The 24909-nt window shown below is 51.4% G+C and overlaps 1 protein-coding gene across 4 annotated transcripts; it reads right to left on the reverse strand.

Annotated features, from left to right (window-relative positions):
• Window positions 1-1062: 1062 nt before the first annotated feature.
• Window positions 1063-24900, reverse strand: NACC1 (nucleus accumbens associated 1). 4 transcript variants are annotated; one of them, XM_016162049.2, is made up of 7 exons: window positions 24767-24876; window positions 23935-24026; window positions 5622-6521; window positions 5361-5534; window positions 4695-4800; window positions 4502-4599; window positions 1063-3901 (listed from the first exon to the last, which is right to left on the reverse strand). In XM_016162049.2, the coding sequence occupies exons 3-7, from the start codon at window positions 6511-6513 to the stop codon at window positions 3648-3650; spliced, it is 1524 nt and encodes a 507-aa protein (XP_016017535.1). In that variant the 5' UTR covers window positions 6514-6521; window positions 23935-24026; window positions 24767-24876; the 3' UTR covers window positions 1063-3647. The 4 variants fall into 4 exon arrangements, with proteins under 4 accessions (XP_016017535.1, XP_016017534.1, XP_016017532.1 ...); XM_016162048.2 differs by having other exon boundaries at window positions 23884-24026; XM_016162046.2 differs by lacking the exon at window positions 23935-24026 and having other exon boundaries at window positions 24767-24900.
• Between the last annotated feature and the right edge of the window lie 9 nt (window positions 24901-24909).

Raw genomic sequence — 24909 nt, forward strand, 5'->3', positions numbered from 1 at the left:
TGGATTTTTGTTGGCAATGCTGTTGGCCCTGAAAACCCCTACTTTCTAGTCCCCGAAGCTGGACTTCAGGACTCCAAAGGTGCTGGTCTTATCGAAACATACTGGAGTTGGCCTGTACATTGCAGTACAGTTGACCCCCAAACATGTTTGAATTATGCACGTCCATTTATATGGGAATTTTCAATACTGTAAATGTATTTTCTCTTAAGACTTTCTTAATTTAACATTCTTTTCTCTAGTTTAAGAATACAACATATGGTACACATAACAAAAATGTGTTCAAGTTTTGGTAAGGCTTCCAGGTAACAGTAGGCTATTTCAGTAAAGTTCTGAGGAGTTGAAAGTTATATGCAGATTTTCGAGCACTTGGGTATCCTTTGTTCAAAAGTCAGCCATATCAATCATCCCTGTAGCCCTCTGGAGTTCCGCTAAGTCATTATAGGGTGGAAGGACCTGGTCCAGGTTAGAGATATGCCTCCTAGCCCACCTCCCAGCAAAGATCTTTTGTTGACTGGAGGGGATCCCTTAGGTAAATAACCTTCCCATGCTGCTTTAAACATCTCAGAATCAGTGGGGCCCTGTCCATGTCTTCTATTTGACAGAAACTTTTAGGTGTGGGGGTATGCTCAGGATGCGTTACTGGGGCTGGGGGTGTCAGACCATGGAAGGGCGAGTGAATGGGTCACAAAGCCCATTTGATGAAACCACTGCCCTTCTAGCTTTGGATGGGCTCCAGTGAGACACCCAGGCAACGTTTAGGGCTCATGGGTGCAGAACAGCCTTGGAGGGTGCTGTGTGTCTGTACATACTAGGGTAGCCAGACGGGCGTTATAGCTGGAAGCTGTTGGTGGCCTGGGTCTGCACCTTGGTATCCCATCTGAAAAGATCACACTGTCGCTTCCCTCACATAGATGTTCTGAGATGTGACATTTGGTGTGGCTGCTCCTAAGCCCACTGGGCCAGGACCCTGCTGCATTGGTCAATGTAAAACCCTGGGAAGTGGGTGTTGCTCTGTGGAAGGATAGAGGGACCCCTGCCCCAGTGAGTAACATGCAACAGGGCTGTTACAAAGGCGTTTAGTTTATTCTTGTCATCAGTGTCACTGATGTTCTCATGTTCACATTTCCCAGTGCGCTCCTCTCCTTACAGTAGTTAATGTGCAATCTCACTTACGGGCCAGGGTGGGGGGCTTGGCCCGGTGCGGGGCCTGTGTTGGCACTCCACAAGGACATGGCAAGTAGCCTGTCCTGTGGGAATGAGGGGCGGCCAGGGGAGGCGGACCCCACAGTCTTTTTTGCGTTGGTCGGTGATTCTCCATTCATGCTCCTTCCTGGCTGCCCGGGGTGGGGGGAACCATGCAGCTCAGAGCAGGGCAGGGCAGGGTGGGGGTGGAGTTAGGGTGAAGGAAAAGCAGCAGGCTGCCCCAGAGGGCAGGGCGGGATGGACGGGCTCAGGGGTGGCTCCTGGGGTAAGGCACGACCCTGTCTTTGGCTCTCCTGGTGAGGAATTTCCTCCCCTGCACCCCTGCCCGGCCACTCTCCCCACCCGGCCCCCAGACCAACACATACAGTTCCTGGAGCCAGGGGCACCTCCTGGGGTCCCTGAAACAAGAAGGGGTCTTGGCCACCCAACCCAGTGCTGCAGGGGTGTGGAGGGACAGGGGCAAGCCCTGCCCAAGGACAAGGCAGGGAGGGGTTGGGTGAGGGCCTGCCCAAGACAAAGGATGGGAAGAGAACCCCAGTCCCAGGAGCTGGCCCCCACTAAGGCCTGGATGGGGGTAGCGCCTAGAGACTCTTGTTTCCTTTTAGGGGTTGGCTGGAGCCCCAGCCCACCCTCTGTGGCCCAGGGACTCACCAAGTGACCAGGATATTGTGCTTTGGGATGATGCTGGGATGGGGTGTCAAGGCCAGGACAAGGGGGCAGGGGAGGTATGACTAAGGTGCTTGTGCTTTAGCTGGGGTGGCGATTCCTCCATACACTCTCCGCCCCCCCCCCCCCAACTCAGGCCAGAAAGAGGAGTGCCAGGACCCCAGCTGGACTCAACACCCCCCACTTCCACAATAAGCAGATGCCAGAAGGACCCCGTCTCCAAAGGCTGGCAGGGGCTGCTGAGTCAGTGGGAGGCCTCCAAGTCAGATTCCAAGGGCCCCAGTGGATGGCCCCCACCCACTTCTGGCAACCTCTGCCTCTGGAAGCAGTGGGCCGTCAGACTTGGGGAGGGGACAAGAGGTGGTAAGGATAAGGGCCAGAAACAAAAATGTCAAATGACACCCAGCATGGGAGGACAGGAGTTAAAAAACAAACAAAAACAAAAACAACCCTCCGGTTCACATGTACAACTCAAAAAACCCAAAACCACTCACACTGGGCGAGGATAGAGAGGAATGGTTAGAGAAAATTCTGCAAACAACTGCTAACAATGGAGTAGTGGGGCCTTGCCCTGTTCCCAGGAGCTGGGCTTGGCCAATGGGCCAAGACCAGGGACACCCTTCAAATGTGGCCCTGTGGGGGGAGCTGGCCAGACCCACGCAGCCCTGGTGGCAGCTGGGCCTGAGGCCCCTCCTCAGAAACACGCACCCACACTCCACATGCACACACTCATTCAGCCTGCCCCACCCCCCAACATCCCATCCTGCCTTCCACGGCCCCTGGGGACTGAAGGGGACGTCACAGTCCCGTTGGTTTGAAAAATAAAAGGAATCTTATACTTCAATATTTCATTAGCTAAAAAAATGTTTTAAAAAGTATATACAGAGGGTGGGGGCTAGGAGCCCTGCCGTGGGGAGGGGGAGGGGTCAGAGAGAGAGGGAAAGGCAGCAGCACCCTAGCCCGCTCCCCTGGGTTCCAACCTTGGTCCCACTGCCTTTTAGATCTTCATTTGTTTAAAAGCAAAACTTCTACACACACACATGCGCGCACACACACACTCTTCTGCAAGCCCCAGACACCTCTCATTTTATCTCAGAGACCCTCAGTCTGCACCCCTCACTCAGGATCTGCCCCCCTCAGGCCATAGAGGATTGATGGGGGCAAGAGAAGCTGAGCACAGGGTGAGGGAGAGAGAAGGGCACTGGGCTGCCACCACCTGCCACCTTAGATCAGTTGTGGGATTTCTCTGAGCCTCAATTTTCCTCAGCTATCACAAGGGCAGTCCCCTTGGCCTCACCTACCCCAGCCCCAGGGACAGACAAGGGAGGCAGGAAGGCGCTTTTGGAAATGTGGAAGCACTGGGAGGTGGCAGCGGAAGGGGTCCTGAGCACCCCGGGGCCCCTGCAAGTCCCAAGGGGCTGCAGTGAGGGGCAGAGCAGAAGACTCTACCTAAGCCGGCCCCTCCCCTGCCCGGCCTGGTTGAGACAACTGCGAGGGGTTAGGAGACAGGGAGCAAGTGCCCCCCGACTGTGCACGATTATGAGCAGAGAGAGAAGGCCACACAGAGCTCACACCACTGCTGTCCTCTCCCAGCCCGCTCAGATTGGGGTCAGGGGTGCAAGAGGGGAGTTTGAGGGGCTGGGAGCATGCAGTGCCCCCCCCCCCACCACAGGCCCTGGGGAGGGACAGACAGTAGCTCGTGACCAAGATGGCAGGCGAGGGGGTGGGGTGGTGACAGGAGGGGGAGTGTGATGGCCCTGAGGAGGGCCTGGTGGGGGTTACTGAAGGGCCTCAGCTGAGGGGCCGGCCTCGCCATCGTGGCTGGCTGTTTCGAAGCCATGCTCTACGCCCATCATGTCTGGCTCCAGCTTGCCCGTGTCACTGATGAAAGTGGTGTAAGTGTCACCCTCAGGCAGCTTCACCTTGGGGATCCAGCTCTTTCGCACAACGCGGCGGGCGTTGGTACACATGTCGGCTGCAATGGCATTCATCTCACTCTCCTTGAAGTTTGGGGCAAAGTTCTGGCAGTAGTCTGAGGGCAGAACAGATGGCTCAGGCCCAGCGTGGCCCTGCTTCCCACCCCACCAACATGCAATTGGCCACACTGCTCCTGACTCCCCCAACCCTCTGCCACAGGATATCCCAGAATCCTCCTTGGAGATGAGAACCAAGCCCTTGCCCAAAGCACGCTAAAGCACATCAGCTGGCCCAATGCCTGACTGAGCACGGCCCTATGTGGAAGATGTGTGAGCTTTATGTTGTAGTCCGGTGCTCTTGAAAAATGGATCATTTGCAAGAATTTAGGAACTGGGAGATTCCATATGGAAACCCAGAGTTCCCTTGGGACAACTGGCTGGGGCCTGGCTGCTTCGTAACTCCCATGAGCACCTTGAGTCTGAGGATTACCCTCCACATCTGACACAGGCTTCCTTCAGGTGCCTTACTCCACCCTCCCCGCACCATGAAGAAATCTCTAACCAATCACAGCCTTCTTCCCAAAAAGCCTAGATTAAACCTAACAATTTTTCTTAACACCAAACCCTACCCATGTATCTGGGCCAACACCAGAGAAAAGAACCATCTGTTCACTCAGACCACACCCCAGCCCACCTCCAGAAGGCCAGACACTCACACTTGACAGCGTGGAGGACGCGACTGTCCAGCGGTTTGCGTCTGGGGTCGTTGGTGGAAGAGCGGATGCCGGTGCCACAGCTGTTGGCCAGCGTGTTCCTGGGGGAAGGTCATAGGAGAATGGAGTCCCCACCTGTGATGGTGGGGGCATGGGGCAGGTCCCCCCACTCCCCAGGCTCTAACAAGGACCTCACCGGTCAAAGAAGGAGGCCAGGAGGCGCCGCAGTAGGACCTTGTGCCGCGTGCCCGCGCTGACGTGGCAGTTCATGAGCTGTGCCCTTGTGATGTACACATTGGTGCCTGGAGTGGAAAAATGGTGGCTGGGGGACCCAAACTGCCACATTTCTAACATGGCCAGGCCCACTTCTCAGAGTCCTTGGAGCCCCTCCCCAACAAACTCACCACAGGGCAACCTCATAAAGGGACAGAAATGGTAGGGCCACCATCCACAGGGCACCTTAACTGTGCCGGGCCCATCTCATACCTGTGTAGCTAGCTTTTATCCACACAACCAGCCGTGCATAAGAAAGGACAGGTAGCAGAGGCTGTACCCATGCACCCTGACTCCAAGGGGCAAATTTTTAACTACTGTGTAGTTGACCCTCACACCACCCAAAGCATCTGCTCATTATCCGCATGTGGCCAGTGATGCCAGCCAACACTTGAACCTGCCTCCAGGGTAAAAACCGAGAGGCCAGTCTTTGACGTATATCAACAATAGGGATACCAGCTGCCCCAGGACATGGCCAAGGGGTAGCAAGGGTGTACTGGACCCGGAGACTGCCATAGGCTACTAGCCCAGAGGGAGGACCAGGGTGGCAGGGGGAAGAAGATTCGAGGAGGAAGTGAGGCCAGCCCACCTGTCACCAGCTCCAGCTTCTCAGAGGGGTCGCCCTCATCATAGAGCTTCGGGTGACAGCGGTTACCGATCTGGTTGATGAGCTCCGCCGGGAGAGATGCCAGGTCTTGCCGCACCCGGATACGATTCCGGGACTCAGGGGTCACCTGCTCAGGAAGGGCTTCCACCTTCTCAGCTGAAGGGGGAGAGAGTAGTATGTGTTGGGGATGGGGGTGGCAGGGGTGGGGGCTGGCAATGGAGGGAGGTGGGATGGATGCCTCACCACTCTGGCCGACGTTCATCATGCTATACATGGTGTACATGTTGCAGATCTGTCGGTACTGCTCATCTGTGCCTTCCTCGCCTGCATCCTCCTCCTCGTCCTCCTCATTGTGGTAGGAGCCAGGGCTGTCACTGGTATAGGCACTTGAGGTGCCTGGGCTGGTCCGCTCTGATGTGCTGGGCCCGCTTACCACGCCTCCTGCTGCCGCCGCCGCCGCCAGGGCCTGCTGGGGCGGCCGGTTGGTGGCCAGGTCCAGCGTGGAGAACCTGGCCATCTTGCGGCTGCCATTGCCACCACTGCCGCTGCCACCCCCAGCCTCCTTCTGGCTGCTGTCCCACAGCCGCTTGGCCACAGGTGTGCACTGCACTGAGTCCGACTCCTGCTGCTCTGTCTTGACCCGAGACACTAGGGGCAGCGGGGTGCTGCAGGCTGTCCAGCTCGACGTCTGCGCCACGGGGCTCTGGGGCTCGGATGACGGTGCCTCCTCAGCATGCAGGCCCTGGGAGTCACAGCTAGGGGAGCTCACCTTGAGGAAGAACTCGGTGCCCTTCTCCATGATCTCTTGGATTTGCAGGAAGCCGGCTGTGTACATGAGCAGGAACTGGTCTCCCATGTTCATGCTCAGCCGGCCTGTGTAGCAGAAGCTGAGGATCTGCTGGAAGGACTGGGGCTGCACAGCTGCCGGCAGCTCCACTACGGCGCTCCGGCTGCTGTTGAACAGATCTCGGAAGTAGGAGCTGCTGGCGGCCAGCACAGCCCGGTGGGCCTTGAAGGCATGGCCCTTGACCACCACTGACACGTCACAGTATAGGCCCTGCAGTCGCTGCTCGTTCAGGCACTCCAGAATGCTGTTGCCGAAGTTCGGGATCTCCATCTGCAGGGTCTGGGCCATGGTGGTGGCTATGTAGGGGACAGGGGAGACAGAGGGACAAGGTCAGATGGCAGGCTCAGCCCTGATCTCATGGACATCCACATGGTGGATTTGCCAAGGCTGTAAGAACTGCAAGAGCCACCCACTCCTTCCATCCCTTTAGGACTGTCAAATCAGCCATACCACCTACAGGCCAGGGTGGCCACATGATGTCCCTTGCAGACAAGGGGGCAAAGGCAAACTTACATATGTGTGCTTTAAATATGAAATGTGTTAACACGGTTAGCATCCTGTGAGCATTAAGCATCTCTAGCACTCCAGGCATAGGGTAACTCTGAAGAACACTAGCATGGAAACTTCTGAAGGGCAGGATCATCTGATTTTCCCCACAATGTCCACAGTACTGAGCATATGACCCCCAACCAGTGTTTGTTGAATGACTGAATGACCACTCAAGAAACCCTGAAATCACATGAGACCACCGATCATCAGGGAAATGCAAATCTAAATTGCAATGAGACACCATTTCATACTTACTAGGCTGGCTGGGGGAAAAAAGACAAGAGCTGGTGAGGATGAGAAATCAGAACCCTATTACACTGCTGGTGGGAAAGCGAAATGGTGTAGCTGCTGTGGAAAACCGTCTGCTGGGTCCTCAAATGGTTAAACATGCAGTTGCCATATGGCCCAGCAATTCCATTCCTTACAATTACACCCAAGAGAAATAAAAACATATGTCCACAGAAAACTCCGTACATAAATGTTCACAGCAGCACTAGTCACAATCGCCAAAGATGGAAACAATCCAAATGTCCATAAAATGATGATGAATGGATAAACAAAATGTGGTCCATCTATACAGAGGAATATTATTCAGCCATAAAAAGGAATGCACCAATACATGCCACAACTTAAACCTTGAAAACATTATGCTAATTGAAGCCAGATAAAAGGACCACGTGTATGAAATGTCCAGAACAGGGAAATCCATAGACAGGAAGTTGGGGCTGGGGGGCTGGGGGGATTGGGAGAAGTGTGAACAAAGGGATACAGGGTGCGGATCCTGTGATTCATAAGAAATGTATATTTTGTCATTCAGATGACCAAAATAGATTCTGATCTTTATCCACAATTCCTGGCTTATAGCTCCAGGAACTCTTGGAATTTACTAAGTGTTGAGAGTGAAAAGGTCCTTTGTTATGTTAACATGACTTTTAGAAGCACCTAAGGATGGCAGCTGGTTGCTAATGGGCCCAATCATGTGACTAAAGGGGTGGAACTTTCACTCCCCCCACCTTTGGGGAAGGGAGAGGGACTAGAGATGGAATCAGTCCCCTTTGGTCAGTGATTTAATTTATTGGCCTGTGAAAGAAACCCCCATAACCCCAAAAAGAGGGCATGGAAGTTTGGCGCCTCTTCCCACCTACTTGGCCCCAAGCATCTCTTCCATCTGACTGTTTCTGAGTTATATCCTTTTAAAATAAACCAGCAATCTAGTTAAGTGACAAATTTCTCTGAGTTCTATGAGCAGCTCTAACAAATTAATCGAGCTCAAGAAGGTTGTGGGAATCTCTGATTTATAGCCAGTTGGTCAGTAGTGATATGGATGTCACTTGTAAAATTATTAATCTTTTAGCAGGAAATGAAATGGGACATCTCTTGCAGAGTTCTTAAACTTTTTAGTAAACTTAATTTTCTTTCCTCCTCTCCCTCAAATTCCAATAATGGCCTGAAACTGGTGACTCAAAATCTCAGGTCTTCTGGCTATCGGCCCATTGTTAGCAGAAATGGCGGTAAGCCTGACAAGGCCCTTAGAATCCAAGAGGGAAGGGGACTTTAGGCCAAAAGTCTTTTACTCTTTAAGAAATGTATTAACCAAGCCTGTTTCCCCCTTTACTTGTTAATAGGCAAATCAATAACAGAAATTGATATGTGATTTAAATAACAAGTTCATATCTTCTTTTCCTTGTCTAGGGACTAGGGTGGCACTTCAGCAGGAAACCCAAGACCCCGCTAGAGAGGGAAAGAGGGAAAGAGCTCCATGAAACCCCAATAGGCAGGGACAATGACCCTCCTCAGCAGGAAACAGATAAAGAAGAGACCTTCCATCCCTCATCATCCATCCTAATAATAAAGGGGTTCATGGCTCTTAGAAAAGAGTTGGGCAGGAAAATTAGTTACGGGTTTGGGGTACCTGCAAAGATACTGAGGTCACCCTATCATAGAAGGGGTTCGCCCTAGTCTACCCACAGTTAAGCAAGCCAGAAGGCATTTCTGGGCTAAAAGTAACTCATAGAAACAAGTGAGCAGGAAATTGGATACTAGTTTCAGCCAGTCACTCGCACCTGTGCAATGAAGACCCCAAGCATCTTCAATTTTACCTGAGCCTCATTATGCCATCATTATGATACGATACATATGCCCAGAATTTCATTAATATCATAACAGACTGAATTCTGGGCACAAACATGTGCAGAAAGCAAATGATGAATCACTCAGTCCTGTCAATATTAGTTGTCAATCAAGGAAGCTTACTACTCTAAGGAAAGTAGCCACCTACAGCAAACAGGAATAAAACCCCCAAAGGCTTCGTTACAAGGCCCTTTAGCCAGGCTTCTTTTGCTCAGGCCTGCTTCCACATCAGGAAGTGGACTTTCCCTTCTCATTAAGCTTTTCTTTCCTGTATTTCAGTGTCTTGTTCAATTCTTTGTTCAAGTCATCAAGAACCTGGACAACACTCTGGGAGAAGATCCCCACTCTCCAGTAATATCTTCTGTGGTGAGCCAGCAGCCAGGTTGTAAGCCCCTTTCTAGGGGGATCTTTTCCTCTTTGTCTTGGATGTTCTATTCCTATGGCATCGTCTCTGTGGCACTCTGATTTCACCTCTCTGGCTACTTTCCTCTGGGGACCCCAGGCTGAGGTCCTCCTTCAACTGATTTTCTGCTGTAATTCACCCTGTACCATCTGCTCCACCTCTTACCTTAAGTGTAGTTTTCCCAGGATAGGGACTCCCAATGACCCTCTTTCCTAGATCATTCCTTTCTGACATGTTTTTGCCCATCTCAGTAGCCCTTGGAGACTTCTCTCCATTTTAGGCATCCTTTGATCCAGGAAAGGACTCTCTTTAGGGTCAAAAGCAAGTTACACCCAAGGCTGCATTCTGTACCTTCCTTGACTACCCTTGTCCTACAATCTCTGGTTGAAGTTGTAACACTCCAGGGTGCAGTAGTAGAACAACGGTTTCTCAACTAGCAGGGCGCCAAAAGCTGAGAGGTACCCAGAGTTATCCTAGGCCATAATTTCCCATGCCTAAGCCCAAGTCAAGAGCCAAGTCTTGAGTCTGAGTCCAAGCGTCAGAAAAGTAGCACTGGTGCTTTGCTCATCCAAGGCTGGAGATGTCCAGCATCCTAAATCAGGGACTTCACAGGAGGATGCCCCAGGAAGACCCTCTCCCGGAGCTGGCTACCACCCAGAAGGACACCTCATGGGGTTGGGTAGGCTTGTCCTTCTTTTCACAGACCACCGCAGGAAATAAGCCATCAGCATTTGCCCTGTCGGACTTGCCTCTCTGCTATATCCTTAACATTGGGACAAATTCAATATCAATAACTTGAGAAACACCTTACGTTTTATTGTAATGTAGCTTGGCCACAATATAAACTAGGGGGTCAGAAGCGATGGCCCATAAATGGAAGTCTTGATTATAATACCATCCTTCAACTAGATTTATTCTGCAAAAGGGAGGAAAAATGGTTGGAGGTTTCGCATGTTCAGGCCTCATGGCCCTTTACCAAGATCCACTTTTATGTCCAGACTACCAAAAGCTTCATGGCAAGGACAAATACAAACCTGAGCCAACTATCATTGATGACTTAATACCCTGCCTGCCCTTCAGAGGGAAGCTCAGCCACCCCCATATAATTCTCCTCTTTCTTCAAAGGCTCTACCACAGGAGACAGAGGCTATTCTTAGCCCTCCTCATACTCAAAGTGGGACTCTATATCCCGTACTTCCTTCTACTGTCCTGCCTCTCAGAGAGGTACCTGGGGTGGAAAGCACCATTAGGGTGCAAGCACCTTTTTCCATCACTGATATTCAGTAATGTAAGGAAAAATTAGATATTCTGAAGATCCAAGCAAGTTTCCAGATGGGTTGCAAACCCTGACTCTGGTCTTTGATCTTTCCTGGTAAGACATCCAATTTATTTTAGCCACCTGCTGTACAATCATTGAAAAGGACCACATTCAGCCCATTAGGAGGCAGATGAGGCCTTTGTTAGGAACCCTCAGGGCAATGCCCCTGTGTCAGAGGTAGTACCCTTAGCTGATCCTGATTGGAATTATTATAATACCCAAGAGGGAATGGCCAGATGCCCCAAATTTCTAGAGGCCCTCACTGGGGGAATGAAAAAAAGGAATACAAAAGCCAATGAACTATGAGAAGCTTAGAACCATTACTCAAGAAAAAAATGAGAACCTTGCCAGCTTTTTTAGCCGGCTAGAAGAAACCTTTAGGAGGTATACTAATGTAGTCCCCACTTCCTCTGTGGGGTTAGCTTTGTTAGGCCAGCATTTTATTAGCCAGTCAGCCCGATATCAGACACAAGCTTCAAAAACTGTGAATGGGGCCACAGACTAACCAAAATCAATTACTAGATATGGCCTTCATGGTCTATAACAATCAAGATCTTAAAGAGGGAAAAAGAGAGAACAGGATAAAGAAAAACAACAAGCCAGGATTATGGCCATCACAATTGGCCAGGCCTTTGGTACTCGACAAGCATCCCTTAAGAGATGGAGAAATGAGGAGACAATGAGTTCTTCACTTCAAATGAAAGAAAGCAGGACACTGGGCAAAGTACTGTACCAAAAAGCCCCTGAACCCTTGCCGCACATGTAAAGAAAATGGTACCAACAGTTGGCATTACAGAGTCGACTGTCCGCGCTCCCAGAAAGGAGGGCGGCTAGTCGACGCCCTAGCAACCCAGGTCTGGGAACTGTGTGACTGAAGAGGCCCGGGGCCATCCTCACAGCCCCTTGTCCAGGAATGTTGTCATCACTACCCTGGACATAATATGTAAGCTAATTCAATTTTCTTTTAGATATGGGGCAACCTATTCTGTTCTCCCTGCATTTGCAGGAAAACCCTCCTCATGGACTACGATTACCATAGGGGTAGGAGGAGGAAGCATGGGCAACCATTTTACTCCATCACTGACCTGCCAATTTGAAGGTCAGATTTTTCAGCAGGAGTTTTTAATAGTTCCAAGCTGCCCCGCTCCCTTTTTAGGACAGGATATTTTAACTAAATTAGAAGCTATATTACAACTCAGGTGTAGACCCCCCAGGCTTTTAGTGCTTCAAGAATCGGCTAATATACCAGAAAACATTGACCAACGAGTTAATCCGGTGGCTTGGTATTATCAAGCCAGGACTGCTATACCAGTAAAAGTTCAACGTAAAGAGCTTTTCTAAATTCCCTAACTGGAAGCAATATCCTATCTATTAAGCCTGAAGCAAGGAATGGTCTACAGCCCACTGTAACTAAATTTTTAAAACATAGGCTTTTAAAACTCTGCCATTCTCCATGGATTACCCTAATTCTGCCTGTTCTTAAACCTAGTGGGAAATATCAGATGATACGAGACTGGAGGATTATTAACGAGGCTGTGACTCTCATCCACCCTTCAGGAGCAGATCCCTGTCCGTTACTATCTCAGCTCTCAGGAGATACTGGTTGGTATACTGTACTAGATCTAAAAGATACTCTCTTTTTTCTTCCTTTGCATCTGGAATCTCAGTTTCTATTTGCCTTTGAATGGAAAGATACCAATACTAGGGAAAAACAACAATTTACATGGACAGTGCTGCCCCCAAGGGTTCAGAGACAGCCCTCATTTTTTCACTAGAGCAGGAGAGAAGGACCTTCAGGATCTAAACTACAAAAGGGAAGCATTCTCCAGTATGTAGATGACCTCCTCATCTGTAGTCCCATCAAGGAGGCGTCAGATGAGAATACTATCAAGGTCTTAAATTTCCTTGCAAAAAGAGAATATAAACTCTCTAAGAGAAAGGCTCAAATTTCTTTGCAACAAGTCCAATACTTAGCAAGGACATGTTTTAGCACCTGGAACGCAAAAGCTATCCCAAGATCGTATTCAAGCTCTTTGTATGCTTCCCTACCCAGCCTCTGAGCAACAACTTAGGTCCTTTCTAGGTTCTATGGCTGAGTGTTGCACAATCTGAATACCTAACTTTGGATTAATAACTAAGGCCCTGTATGAAGCCACCAAGGGACTAGATGATATCCCCTTAGATTGGAAAGGAGAAACCGAAAAGGCTTTTGAGTAATTAAGGCAAGCTTTAATTCAGGCCCCAGCCTTAGGCATCTCCAATTTAGCCAAATCTTTGACTCTGTATGTAGCCAAGAAAAAGGGCATAGCTCCATCTTCACTCAGAAACAAGGACCTAGTCTATGGTCATGCTACCCTAAACAAGCCCAATCCTGTCTGATCTCAAAAACTAAGCAGGGTCCGTCCCGGTTAGTACTTGGATGGGAGACCACATAGGAAGACCAGGTGCTGTAGGTGTACAAAAAAAAATTAAAAAGATAATAATAATAATAATAATAATAATAATAATAATGGATTGTAAGCTGACAAGGTCCTTGCAATCTATGAGGTCAACCAAAGGTTGCCTTGCCTTAAAAAAAAAAAAAAAAAGAAAGAAAAGAAACAAGGACCTAGCCCTAGGAGTCCTCACTCAGAAACAAGGACCTGACTCTCATCCAGTAGTAGCCTACCTTTCAAAGAAACTAGACGGAACAACTTTAGGCTGGCCAAGTTGTTTAATGGCAGTAGCTGCAGCAGCCCTCTGGGTAGAAGCTACTAAGATTACCACCAACTATTGGAGGTATTAAGCCCTCATCAGGTTGGATGTCAGAGATCACAGGACAACTATGGATGACCAGAGAACGCCTGACAAAATATCAGGCCATTCTTGTGGACAATCCTGAGGTTATCTTAAAAACATTTAATACTCTGAATCTTGCTCCTCTTATGCCAATAAAACTGTGAACACGTAATTTCTCAACCTTATGCCAGTAGAGCTGACCTGAAAGACCTACCCCTTTCTGATCCAAAGGAAGAATGGTTTACTGATGGGAGCAGTTATGTACTAAATGGTTACACAGTCCTAAGCAGAAACATGTAATAGAGGCTTGAACTTTGCCTCCAGGCATTTCTGCTCAAAATCATCACCCTTGGAAAGGGTAAGAAGCTAACTATCTATAGATTCTAAATATGCTTTCCCCGTGCTCCAAGCATATGCAGCCATTGGGAAAGAAAGGGGGCTGTTGACAACGAAGCAGTCATCGATAAAGCATGAACCTGAGATCCTCCAATTGCTAGAGGCTGTTTCATTTACTAAAGAAGTAGCAGACATTCACTGCAAGGGACATCTGAGAGAAAATTCTCCTTACAGCAGAAGGAAATGGAAAGGCTGAAAAGAAGACAAAAACAGCTGCCTCAAAAACTTCACCATCAGTTTCCCTTGCCTTTTTTCCACCCCAGGGAGAATTATTAGACCCTAATCATTCCCCTGAGGAAGGAGCGGAGGCTGAATGTCAGGGAGGACGAAAGCAAAAGTCCTGGTTGCTTGGAGGAAAGATTTTTACCCCTACAGTCCATGCAGTGGAAGGCTATAAAAGCCCCGCAGGATGCTTTTCACGTGGGAAGAGATGCCATTATGGCCTTAGTTACCGGGTCTTCACAGGACAAGGGTTAACTCAGACTGTTAAACAAGTCTGTAAAGCTTGCCCCTGCCACAAAGAACCCGGGACCAAAATTGCCTCCACTGATAGAACCCATCCAGCGGAGAAAGCTCAGAGAAAGGGAGACCTGGGCCCAGAATGGCTCTGGAAGAACTCCCAGCAGCAATGTGGAGACCAGAACACAAGACAAGATACTGACAGCTGAGCAGGGTTAGAGGTGGTGGCAGCAAAGAGGGAGAGAAGATAGCGAGACTCAGGAGTGAGCAGCTGTGGGGAGGGAAGAGTGAGAGAAAAGAAGAAAGGGAGTTGGGACGAGGCCTGGCTTCTGTTAACCCCTAGTCCCCACAACTAACCCTGCTGGGGGTGGGCAGTCCCTGGTACAAGAAGATGCTGGAAGAGAAGCAGTTTCTTGCAGGGTGGAGGGGGGGAGGGTGAGCAGGACAAAGGGTCTCTCATCTTTCACGCTGTAGCAGTTATGCATCCTGGACAGGGAGCCACCCATGCCATCACTAGATGTCCTGGAGTTAGGGGGCAGCATTTTAAGAGCTGTAGGTACAGTTTCTCCTCCAAGTGCTGTCTATCTAGGAGGACAGGCATTCTAGCCAGATTTGTTCATGATCAGCAACTCAAAACAGAGGCCGAGGCACAATAAATGTATGCAAATGTTACACAGCGCAGAGCAAGGGGACACACAGCACCAAGAAAGAAACAGACGTGATGAGTCCAGTTTGGGACTGGGCAGCTCACAGGGATCATGCACATGGGGAGAGACTGCCAAGGGGGGAATATGTGGATATGGATGCTTCTGGGGCAGTAGGGGGTATTCCAAGGGGGTCCCTCTAACTGCACCGCTGCAAGCAGTCTCCGAGGATTACCCTCTGACATGGCCACTAGAACAACCTCATTTTATGAGTGGGGACCAAAGCTCAGCACTGCCTCGGCCCAGGAAGCCAGACTTCAAGCCCAAACCCCTCCCTGGGAACTGGTGCAGCTCAACAGTAAGGGTGCTGACAGAACAAAGATGGAAGGGATGCAGGCAGGGGGGCTCCCAAGGGCGAGAGCCAATCTGAATCTGACATTCAAGCTGAGGTCCCCATGCCTCATGAACCCCCAGCCACAGAGCCCAGTACCTAGGACTCTGAAGCTTTTGATCAGCAATTGGTGGGGGGCTGCATACAGAATGACGACGAGCACCAACAGGTCAACCAAACAGCACACAGAGCTTAGCAGTGCGGTGGCAGGTCTGTGAGCTGCAGAAACTGGGTGCAGCCTTGCTGCCTCTTAGAGTAACAAGGGGGGCAGAACTTCAAGGGTTTTGAGACCACAGTGAAGGGCCACAGGGGATCTCAGAGACCTGGTTCAGAAAGAACCACCACACCACTTGTGTGGCCCTGTGCAAAGCTCCTCGCCCACACTAGCTCCATGAGGGAGGGACCACAGAGTCATGACAGGATCCCAGAATTAACAGGTTACAGCAGCTGGTGCCTGGCCCAGGTCACCTGGTAGCCAGAGATGGAACCAGGGGTCACAGTCTCTAAAACACTTAATGATTCTGTCCCCGACAAGTTGAGCCCCTCAACCCCACCCATCTCGGCTTCAGCGCACTGCATGGTTACCCCTGCCAGCCAGGCCTTTGGCCAAGCTGGGTGCCCTGTCGGGAGTGCCCTTCTCCCACTGACTACATCCTCCACCTCCACTCTCAGCTGCAGCCTGTGCTCTAAAAAGTTTCTGGCCTGCAGAGGACACCCCTCTTCTTCCACACATTCCACCCTCAACCCCCTATGCTCATCTCTGAGAACATAAAATTCCACTTGACTATAAACTCAAGGGCAGAAAACTGTATTTGAATCCTTTCTCCTCACAATTTGGCATGTCTTCTGGGATCCCCAGACACCCCTGGATAGGAGGGGCAGCTCCCAGCCCCACATAGGACCAAGGGGACCTTCCCAGCATTGCTAGTCCTGGCCCCAGATGTGAGTGGATCTCCCAGCGAGACGCAAGGCCATGGCACGCAGTTTCCATGACCTCCCAACAGTCACTCAACAAATATTTGCCAACCGCCTGCCTGGGCCAGGAAGTACCCAGGAGCTTGGGGCTGGCTTCGACCAAGACAAGGCTCTGCCTCAGGGAACGTGGTCCAATGGGGGTAACGGTCATTCACCCAGTATCACACAGTCAACATGCTACATGCAGGGGAATCTTCTTGTCCAGAAGAGCTGAGATCTGGGGGCTAGGATCTCACCCTCAAGACACAAGGAAGGCATGCAGAGCCCTAAGGGAAAAGCAGGTGTGGTCCTTCCAGAAAGAGTAGGAAGGGGAAAAAGGCTGGAGCTATGCTCAGTCCTTGGTCTGCCTCTCTCCTCCAGGGGACAGCACCCAGTCTTAGCGCTCTGCTATGAACTACGGAACTGGTGTCCACCACAATGCCCCCAACCCTAACCCCCAACATGCTTATATTTGAAGACAAGGTCTGTAGGAGATTAACATTAAACGAGGTCACAGAAGTGGGCTTTAATCCTACAGGACTGCTGCCCATGTAAGAAAGAGCTCTCTCTATATATATAAGCACATATCCAGAGAAAAAGCCATGTGAGCACTCTAGAACCCAGCCAGAACCTGACTGTGCTGGCATCTTGGACTTCCTTCCAGCCCCCAGAACTGAGAAAATAAGTATCTGTTGTTTAAGTCTCCCATCTACAGCATTTTGTTACGGCAATCCAAGCTGACTGAGACAGGCTCGAAATACCATCTACTCATAACTCTGCCAGGGAGCCCCTGGCCTGGCCTTCCCCATGGATGCCAGACTTGCACATACCCCAGTTGCCAATTCGACATGCCCACAACTGAGCTCCCATCTCCCCAAGGCTGCTCTGGCTGCAGCTCTCACCAGAAAATTCCCCACTCAGGTCAAGACTCTTAGATTCACCCTGGACTCCTTCAAAACCAGTTTTCACTACTGGGGTGTGCGATTGGGCCTTGCTTACTTTTGAGCCTTGAAGAAAGCTGTCCCCAATATGGCTACAACTCTTTATGCCCTCCCAGTCATGGATCTCAAATTTCCAAAGACAGCCTCTCCCAATCTCAATTCCTTTAGCTACTTCTTATGCTTGGCTTTTCCTCCTTGGCACTTCCCACCACCTAGCAAATGACATGTATCCTTGGCTTTGTGTCAGCCTCACTGGGGGCAAGGCATTGGCCTCCCTGGTGCACACTGCCCCTGCCCCTAAGGATAGGCTGAGTAGCTGGGCACACAGTTGTTTGCAGAATAAATGGAATGAATGAAGAATTATTTCTATTACTTCAAACATAAATCTCTTTCTTGTTCCACATTAATGGGACTAAAACTGGAGTGGAACCCAGAAGGGGTATCCAAAGCTAGGACAGGGATGCTGGGAGCATCACGGTGAGTCCTCCTGGGGCCAGAGTGAAGGGTGCTATGCAGACAGGCACCTTCCTTCAAGGGCTGCACCGGGTGGGTAGTCGGCAGTCAGGGTCCCACTTGGGGCTCAATGTAACTGTATGTGAACAACTGCTCATGCGCAGCTGGATGAGGATGGGGTGCAGGCAGGTCAGGCTGGGGTGTGGCAGGGTGACTCCTGGGACTGAAAATTGCCACTTCTTTGGGAAAGGAGCTCCGGATTCCCCAGCCAGCAGAGGTTGCGGGGACCAATCTGTGCTTTACCTAGGACTGTGGATGGCCCAGATGTTCTGGCTACTTCTCAGGGAAGCTGTGAGCCCTCCACTAACATGTGAAGTAATTAAGGGAAACCAAAGCCAAGTGTAAGAAACACCTAAGGCCCCTGGAAAGTCCCACAATCCTTTACCCAGCTCTGCAGATGGCCGAATCCTGCCATAGCCAGGGAGGCACCCAAAGCCATTGGAAACCCGTGTAGGGGCCAAATTTGGAAGGCAACTCAGGTAAACATTTGCTAATTAAGAACAAAGTGCAATACTCTGGTTTCTCTTCAAATTGCATAAATCTTCTGCCTTTAATAAAGAACGAAGTGCTATTTGTACAGATTCTACTGTTGGCATCTGCACTTTTTAAAGTACATGCACATCTAACTGGCTCTTTCCCTAAATAGCTGCCACTAAGTCCCGGGTGGGAGACAGGAGTTGCAATAGCAGCTGGCATTCACATTGTCCCTACTGTGCGCTGGTGCCTGGCAAGGGCTCAGAGAAGGCGCTTCACTTATTCCTCTCCCAGTTTTTGAGGAAGAAACAGGGAGAGCGAGGCCCAGGATCACACTCAGGCCATCTGGCTCCTATCCAAGAATCAGGAGGCTTCCTGACCATAGCCCGGTGTGCTCTGCATGGTTCCCTTGTTTCCCCCACCGTGACTAGAAGAGTTTCATGGGGCTCAGAGAAGCCAGAGCAGGAAAGGGAAGCCAGGACAAGCAAGAGCTAGAGCTGGAGCTGTTCGTCCTTGCTAGGCACGTCCTCTGCAGAAATGGAATCTGCTGCCCGCCTGGGGGCCCCCATCCCAGGGTCTTGGGTGTCCAGGAGGGGTGCTGCTCTTTCTACTCCCCGGCAGGAAGTCACCTTCCTTTGCTCAGCCTTGCCCAACTACTCTCCACTCTTCCTCCCAACACTGCCAATGCCGAGGATGAGCAGCAGTCCTGCCTGCTGCCTCTCCTCCCTCCTTCCTCCCACTCTCTCCTGGCAGCCCTGGGCAATCTAGCCTCCCACCTGCAGCAGCTCCAGGAGAAGCCAGCAGCAGCCCAACCCCCATTCCGCTCTGACCACAAGCCCTCCTTTCTGAGTTACCTCCCACTCCCTGTGTGTATTCATAACCAAACAACACTCAGGCAGCAGCTGTGCAAAGGCCCTGAGGTGACAATGCTGCTAATAACAAAAGTGAGGATGGTGGAGCATTACTGGGATGGCATTTGTTAAATGTGCCTGGACACCACACAGGGCTTGGCAGGGCATAAGAACTGGAGTCTTATTTTACTAGGCTCAAATATCCCTTACAAAACTTCCTGCTTAGACTTATACTTCCTTTTCTCTTGGCTCCCAGGAACATTTATCTGCCATAGCATCTGCCCCATCAGTCTTTCCAACTATGAAATGGGCCAAAAGCAGCAACTACCTCACAAGGCTGTTTCAAGTATTAAACCATGGTATAACCAGGTAGATCAGAGCCCACCTTGCAGTGAGTGCCCCGTAATGCCAGCTGTTACTAGTTGTGTCCCCTTCTGTTCTTCCCCTGACTCTCACTAGATCTTAACTCCCTGACATCTTACATCTCTCGCCATCTCCCATCTCCCAAACCTTAAGTTATTTCTCAGTAATGAGCAGTACTGAGGGCTCCCGCAGTGCCTTCACACCATCACCTGATCGCACCCAGACACTAACCTCTCACATAACCCTCAAGGCAACCTGCACCATAGCTGCCCTCAGGGAGAATCATTCTGTTGTGGGGGCGGGATGCCCTGTACACATGATGTTGAGCAGCACCCTATGCACCCACTAGAGGCCAGAAGCACCACCAACCCCATTGCAACAACCGAAACTGTCGTCAGATATTTCCCAAGTGTCCCCTCAGGGGGGCGGAATCACCACTGGGTGAGAACCATCATGGTACAAGTATGCCTACTTGTCCCCACTTATCAGATGAGGAAACAGAGGCGTTGAGGTCAAGACCTTTGCCCAAGGGTTTCACGGTTAAGCATGGCGGTGATGACCCAAGATTTGACTCTCTCCACTACAGTGTTAGCCCACCCTTACTCACCCTCCGTTTAAGTCACAAAACAGAGTCATTGTCCTCACATATGACCTGTGGGTCTAGATCTAAGGGCGCTGAAACCTTCACCGAGGCAGCACAGGAGAGACATAACGATGACCACAACCAAACACTGGACATAAGACAGCTGCCTGCCCAGTCCCACCTCACAGCCTCTGTGGCTCAGAGGGCTCTATGAGGGGGAGCCAGAGGGATGACATTCTTGGGCAAGGGACCTAGAAGCAGAGGCAGGGAGGTGTCCCACTTGCTCACGCTAGGTATGAGCTTAAATGAGTCAAAAATGTGTAAAAGTGCTCAGAGCAGCCTGCACCCAGGAAAGGGATTGCGGTAATGAGGGTTAAGTAAGGACCCAAGAGAGGGAGCAGTGGCTAGAACAAACACCACCTCGGTGCCTTCAAGCACAGGCGGCTCACCATCACCGTCAAATGCAGCAGCCCCCATATGAGCCTGGCAGGCCACCTTATCCATAAGCTTTGGCAATGACACTGATGAACTCAGTCAGACCTCACCGGACCAACTCTCAATCCTCTCCAAACCCAAATTCTCCATGTTGACCTCAACAAAGGGTCTTACAAGGCCAACTAAAGCTTTATCTCCTTGTGACTCTGCTCAAGAACGCACCAGGGCCTGGCTGAGGGACCAGATTTCAAAAGGCCCTAGATGCAGACCAAGGAGTCTGGACTTGCGTTTGGGGTGACGGGGAGACCCAGAGACTGAGTCTTCGTTTCTGTGAATGGCACTAAGGGTCTGTCTGTACACTAGGGTCACCGCTCACTCCTTCCCTCATGAAGAAGACAAGATGTTTAAAGCATTTGGCAAAGCAAAGGCTCTCAATGGGCTGTCCTGGCTGCCTAGAACATTCACCCCTCCCGGAGCCAGCTCCCCCCACAGGCTGATTTGTTACTGTTCAGGGCTCAGATCACCTGGAAGCCTTCCCTGACCACCCCACCTAGCCCTTACTATCACTTCTCCTTGTCTAAATTCCCGAACGTTGGAATATCAGAAATGATCTCTTGAGCATTTGTCTGAGGTTGGTCACCTTCATGAGAACAGAAGTTGCTGAGAGCAGCTCTAAGATCTGTTATGCAAGACCATTCCCTTTACCCCTAGCAAGAGGTTAGCACCCTAGTGCAATAAAGCTGTCCCAAGAATCCCTTCACTTGTTGCACTTGCCCCCCCCACCCCCCAATCATTATAGCCTCCTCTGGTGCCCCAGGTCTGTGCACCCTAAGTCCTCACAGAAAAGCACTTAGTTATTGAGTGCGCCTTCTCCTCCAGGTGCAGGCTTGGACTCATCACCCTCTTCTCTGCCATCCACACACCACGGCTAACTGCCACCAATCTCTGCCCCTGTTCCAGCTGTGTGACTAGAGATAGCCAGCCGACCTCAGTACCCAGCTCAGAGCCCAGCTGAGGCCAAACTAGGTAGGGGAAAGGTCTCTTTACGTGGGGTGGCTGGCCAAGTTCCCACCTCTCCCAAACCAGGAGGCCAGCCAGAGAGGGGAGGAGACCAGGTCCCAGATGGAGGGCAGTTCTAGGAACTATGGGGAGATTGGAGGAAGGGAAAGAATGAGGGTGGCAACCCATCATTAAACCCAGATCTGGCTGATACCTGACCCAGCAGTCTGTGGCTCCTGCCTCAGGTGCTGAGGCTCCCAAATCAACATAAAAGCCTTGCATTAGCTTAGAGAGAAGGAACGAAAGCTAAGGCGGTCTGACCAGGGACCAAAGTGGGGAAATGTGGCAAGCAAAGTAAAATTCAGCTCGAGAGCCCGGCCCCATCCTCCTAACTGCCTCCTGCCAGCCCACAGCTCCCTCATCCCTGACCTCTTGACTCCCAGGAGAATGGGGGTTGAGGTATGACCAGGCCTCTAAGAAAGAAGATTCCACTGTTAGAACCCCCTGGGATACCAGGAAAACTCTGCCCGAAAGAGTACTGATCCACCCCTTGGGATGGCAAGAAGAAAGAGAATTCCTGCCAAGGAATCCAGAAGATTAGAGACTTCCTCCAGTCATGACCCTTAAAGTCCAGCTCCCAGGACTGTGGGTTTGGGCTGAGGATCAGTCAATCCCAGTCAGACAGTGTCTAGTCATGTGACCTGGGACAAGCCACTCCAAGCCTCAGCTTCTGAACCACGGAGAAGGACTAAGCTGACCTGATGGTGGTGAGCAATCAATGAGCTCATCCAACCAGCAAACTTGGCATGGAGCCTGCCCCAGGACAGCACCCCAGAAACAGAGCCCCGGAGACAGTAGCCCCAAGGGCCTGTATCAGTATGGAGGTACCTGACCTGATCCTCTTCTTGGTGATCTGTTGTCACCCCATCATAAGCCTCCAAAGCACAATGAATAGCTTTATATGTTCACCTCCCAGTTCTTCACCTCCAGGGAGCTGGTGCCTGGAGGTCTTGATATAAGATGGTGGCTGTAAGGTCCCATTCCCTAGGTTTCAGCCTCAAGGTTCTGGTCACAAAAAGTGGGGAAAGAATCTAGGACTCTAAGATACTCAGGTAACGGCAGCTGGGCTGCCTCCCTGCAGATACCTGGGGTGGTGATGTGCAAGGGCCACCCCCATGGTAAACAAGATGCCTGAGCTAGGTGTCCCAGACTATTTTCCAAGCTGCCCACACAAACACCCACCTGGCAAGCCAATGCCTTGGAACAGCTGGCAGAGGCTTGCCGAAGGGTAGTCTGCAAACTCGGCCCCTGACGGGAATGAGGTGTGGGAAAGAGAAAAAAACCCCAGGTTTGGCCCAGAGCTAACACCTGGCCGGGAATGGGGAGCACATCTTGGCACGTGCCTTTTGATCAACACTAGTTTCTCGGAAACTACATCCCCACTAGCCTAGCCCAAAAGCTCTGTCACCCTCCACTCCCAAAGCGCCTACAGTGGTTCCTCAACTTACCTGATTGCCCCAGTATCTGGTCTTCCCCCTCAAACATCTCTCCGACCCTAACCTCACGTGACCCTTGCACCATCTCCCGGATCTCCAACCTGCCCGCCCCCTTTATCCTCGGCCCCAAACTAACTCCGCCCACACCCACCCTGCCCCACTTCCTGGGCTTCTCCTCAGCCGCCCCCAGGCCTGTAACCTGACCTACCCACCTCCTCCAGCGACAGTACCTGCAAGCCCGGCCCCGCCCCGCCCCTCCTCCGGGCCATTTCCCTCCGGCCGCGCCACCCTCTCCTCCTCCCCCACTCAGCCGGCCCAAAGCGCTACTCCTCCTCCCCCTCCCCCTCCGGGCTCCCCCGGCACCTCCTCACTTTATCCCTCGGGCCTTCCAACTTCCCCAGTCACTCGGCCTGGCCTAACCACCCGCCCCCTCCGCCGGGAACGATGGGAAGAGGTCTGGGCCCGATCTCGCGGTCCCCAAGCCTGCAGCCAGGTCCAGGGCTGGACACTCAAGGCCGCTGGCGGGGGCCAGGCCTCACCGCACTCGCCGGCCCGGCTGCAGTGCAGGCTGCGGGCCTGGTACCTCATCGGTCGGAGGAGGACCCCCATGCCCTCTCCCTTCGGCCCTCAGTGGGACCTCAGATGCCCTCGGGCCGCCCGGGCGAGAGAAGGCCGGAACCCGGGCCTGAGGCGGGCCGCCTCACCTGTGCCGTGGCCGAGCTCCGGGGGCTCCCGGCGGGCTCCGCAGCGGCGGCTGGGGCCGGGCCTGGGCCCAGGGCGCGACCCCCTGCGCCGGGGCCTCGGCCTCCGCCTCCGCGGCCTCCACGGCCTCCGCCTCAGCAGCAACGGCAGCCGCGGCGGCCATTCATTGTGGGCCAGGCCGCCCCAGCAGAGCGCCGAGCCAGCACCAGCCGCGCCGCCGCCGCAGCGGGTTTGAGTGGCCCCGCCCCCTAGGCAAGATTAGTCGAGCGCCGAACGCACCTCTTCCCGTCTCCGCCTCCTGCGTCCGCCCCTCCGAGTCCCCGCCAGTACCTTGACTTTACTGGAGAGTGCGAATCCCGACCCCGCCACCTCTAGTCCCGCGACCTCAGACAGGTCGCTCTGCCTTTCGAAATTTTAGCTTCCTGGAAAACGCAAACAATAATATCTGCTGTTTATTGTGTCAGGCACTGTGGGAATTATCGCGTTTAAACGTCACGGTAACATTTTAATGGAAAAATTATTTTACACACACACTTTATAGAAAATAAGAAAGGCGAGCATACAGAGATAAACCTGCTCAAGATCACATAGCAAATAAGTGGTGCTTGGTTCCAGGATTCAAACTCAGGGTCAAGAAGCCACAATAAGTTAACAAGCGATAACAGATTCCATTCTAAGCATTTTACCTGCACTAATTCGTTTCTTATTACACCCCAGTAACAAATTTTAAAAAGTTCTGTCCATTTTGAAAATGAGATAACTTATACGCACAGAGAGGGTTAAGAACAAGCAGCAAGGCTAGCTAGCTGAGACTGGAACCCAAACAATCCAGATCACTACGCTCTCCTCCTTTCTGACAGTTAGAACCTACCGAGAGTTATACTATACGAGAGGGGCTGCTTTGCACACTTTCCAGGTATTCTGTTGTTTAATCTTTATTTTGGAAGCTAGATTTTATATTTAAGAAGTAAGGAAAATGAAGTCCAAAGAGTTTAAGTAACTTGCGACGAGCATGTGGTAGGACTGGGATTCAAATTCAGTAAATCTGATTTCATAGTCTGAGCTAGGATGCCCTGAAATAATATTTATGGCACCCAGCACCCCAGGGGACGATCAATAGGTATTGGATTTCTTCACTTACCACCCCTTTTCTGAGCCTCACCTTCCTCACCCATGAAATGGGCGGGTGACGTGTAACCTTAATTACAGAGAAGCCGCTGTGATTAAAGCCACCGGCACAACACGTTCAGCACTTTCCAAGGTGAATTTTGATCTCAGCCGCCCACTGTACGTAGCATCACTGTT

Source organism: Rousettus aegyptiacus, unplaced genomic scaffold (assembly GCF_014176215.1).
Source record: "Rousettus aegyptiacus isolate mRouAeg1 unplaced genomic scaffold, mRouAeg1.p scaffold_m13_p_16, whole genome shotgun sequence".
Taxonomy (NCBI): domain Eukaryota; kingdom Metazoa; phylum Chordata; class Mammalia; order Chiroptera; family Pteropodidae; genus Rousettus; species Rousettus aegyptiacus.

What these genes read in the sequence shown, in the direction of transcription:
- NACC1 (XM_016162046.2), bottom strand. An exon ending in GATGAACGTCGGCCAGAGTG is followed by an intron (nt 5,535 to 5,621) that starts GTGAGGCATCCA and finishes CTCCCCCTTCAG; the next exon opens with CTGAGAAGGTGGAAGCCCTT. An exon ending in CGTCCTCCACGCTGTCAAGT is followed by an intron (nt 3,902 to 4,501) that starts GTGAGTGTCTGG and finishes TTCTGCCCTCAG; the next exon opens with ACTACTGCCAGAACTTTGCC.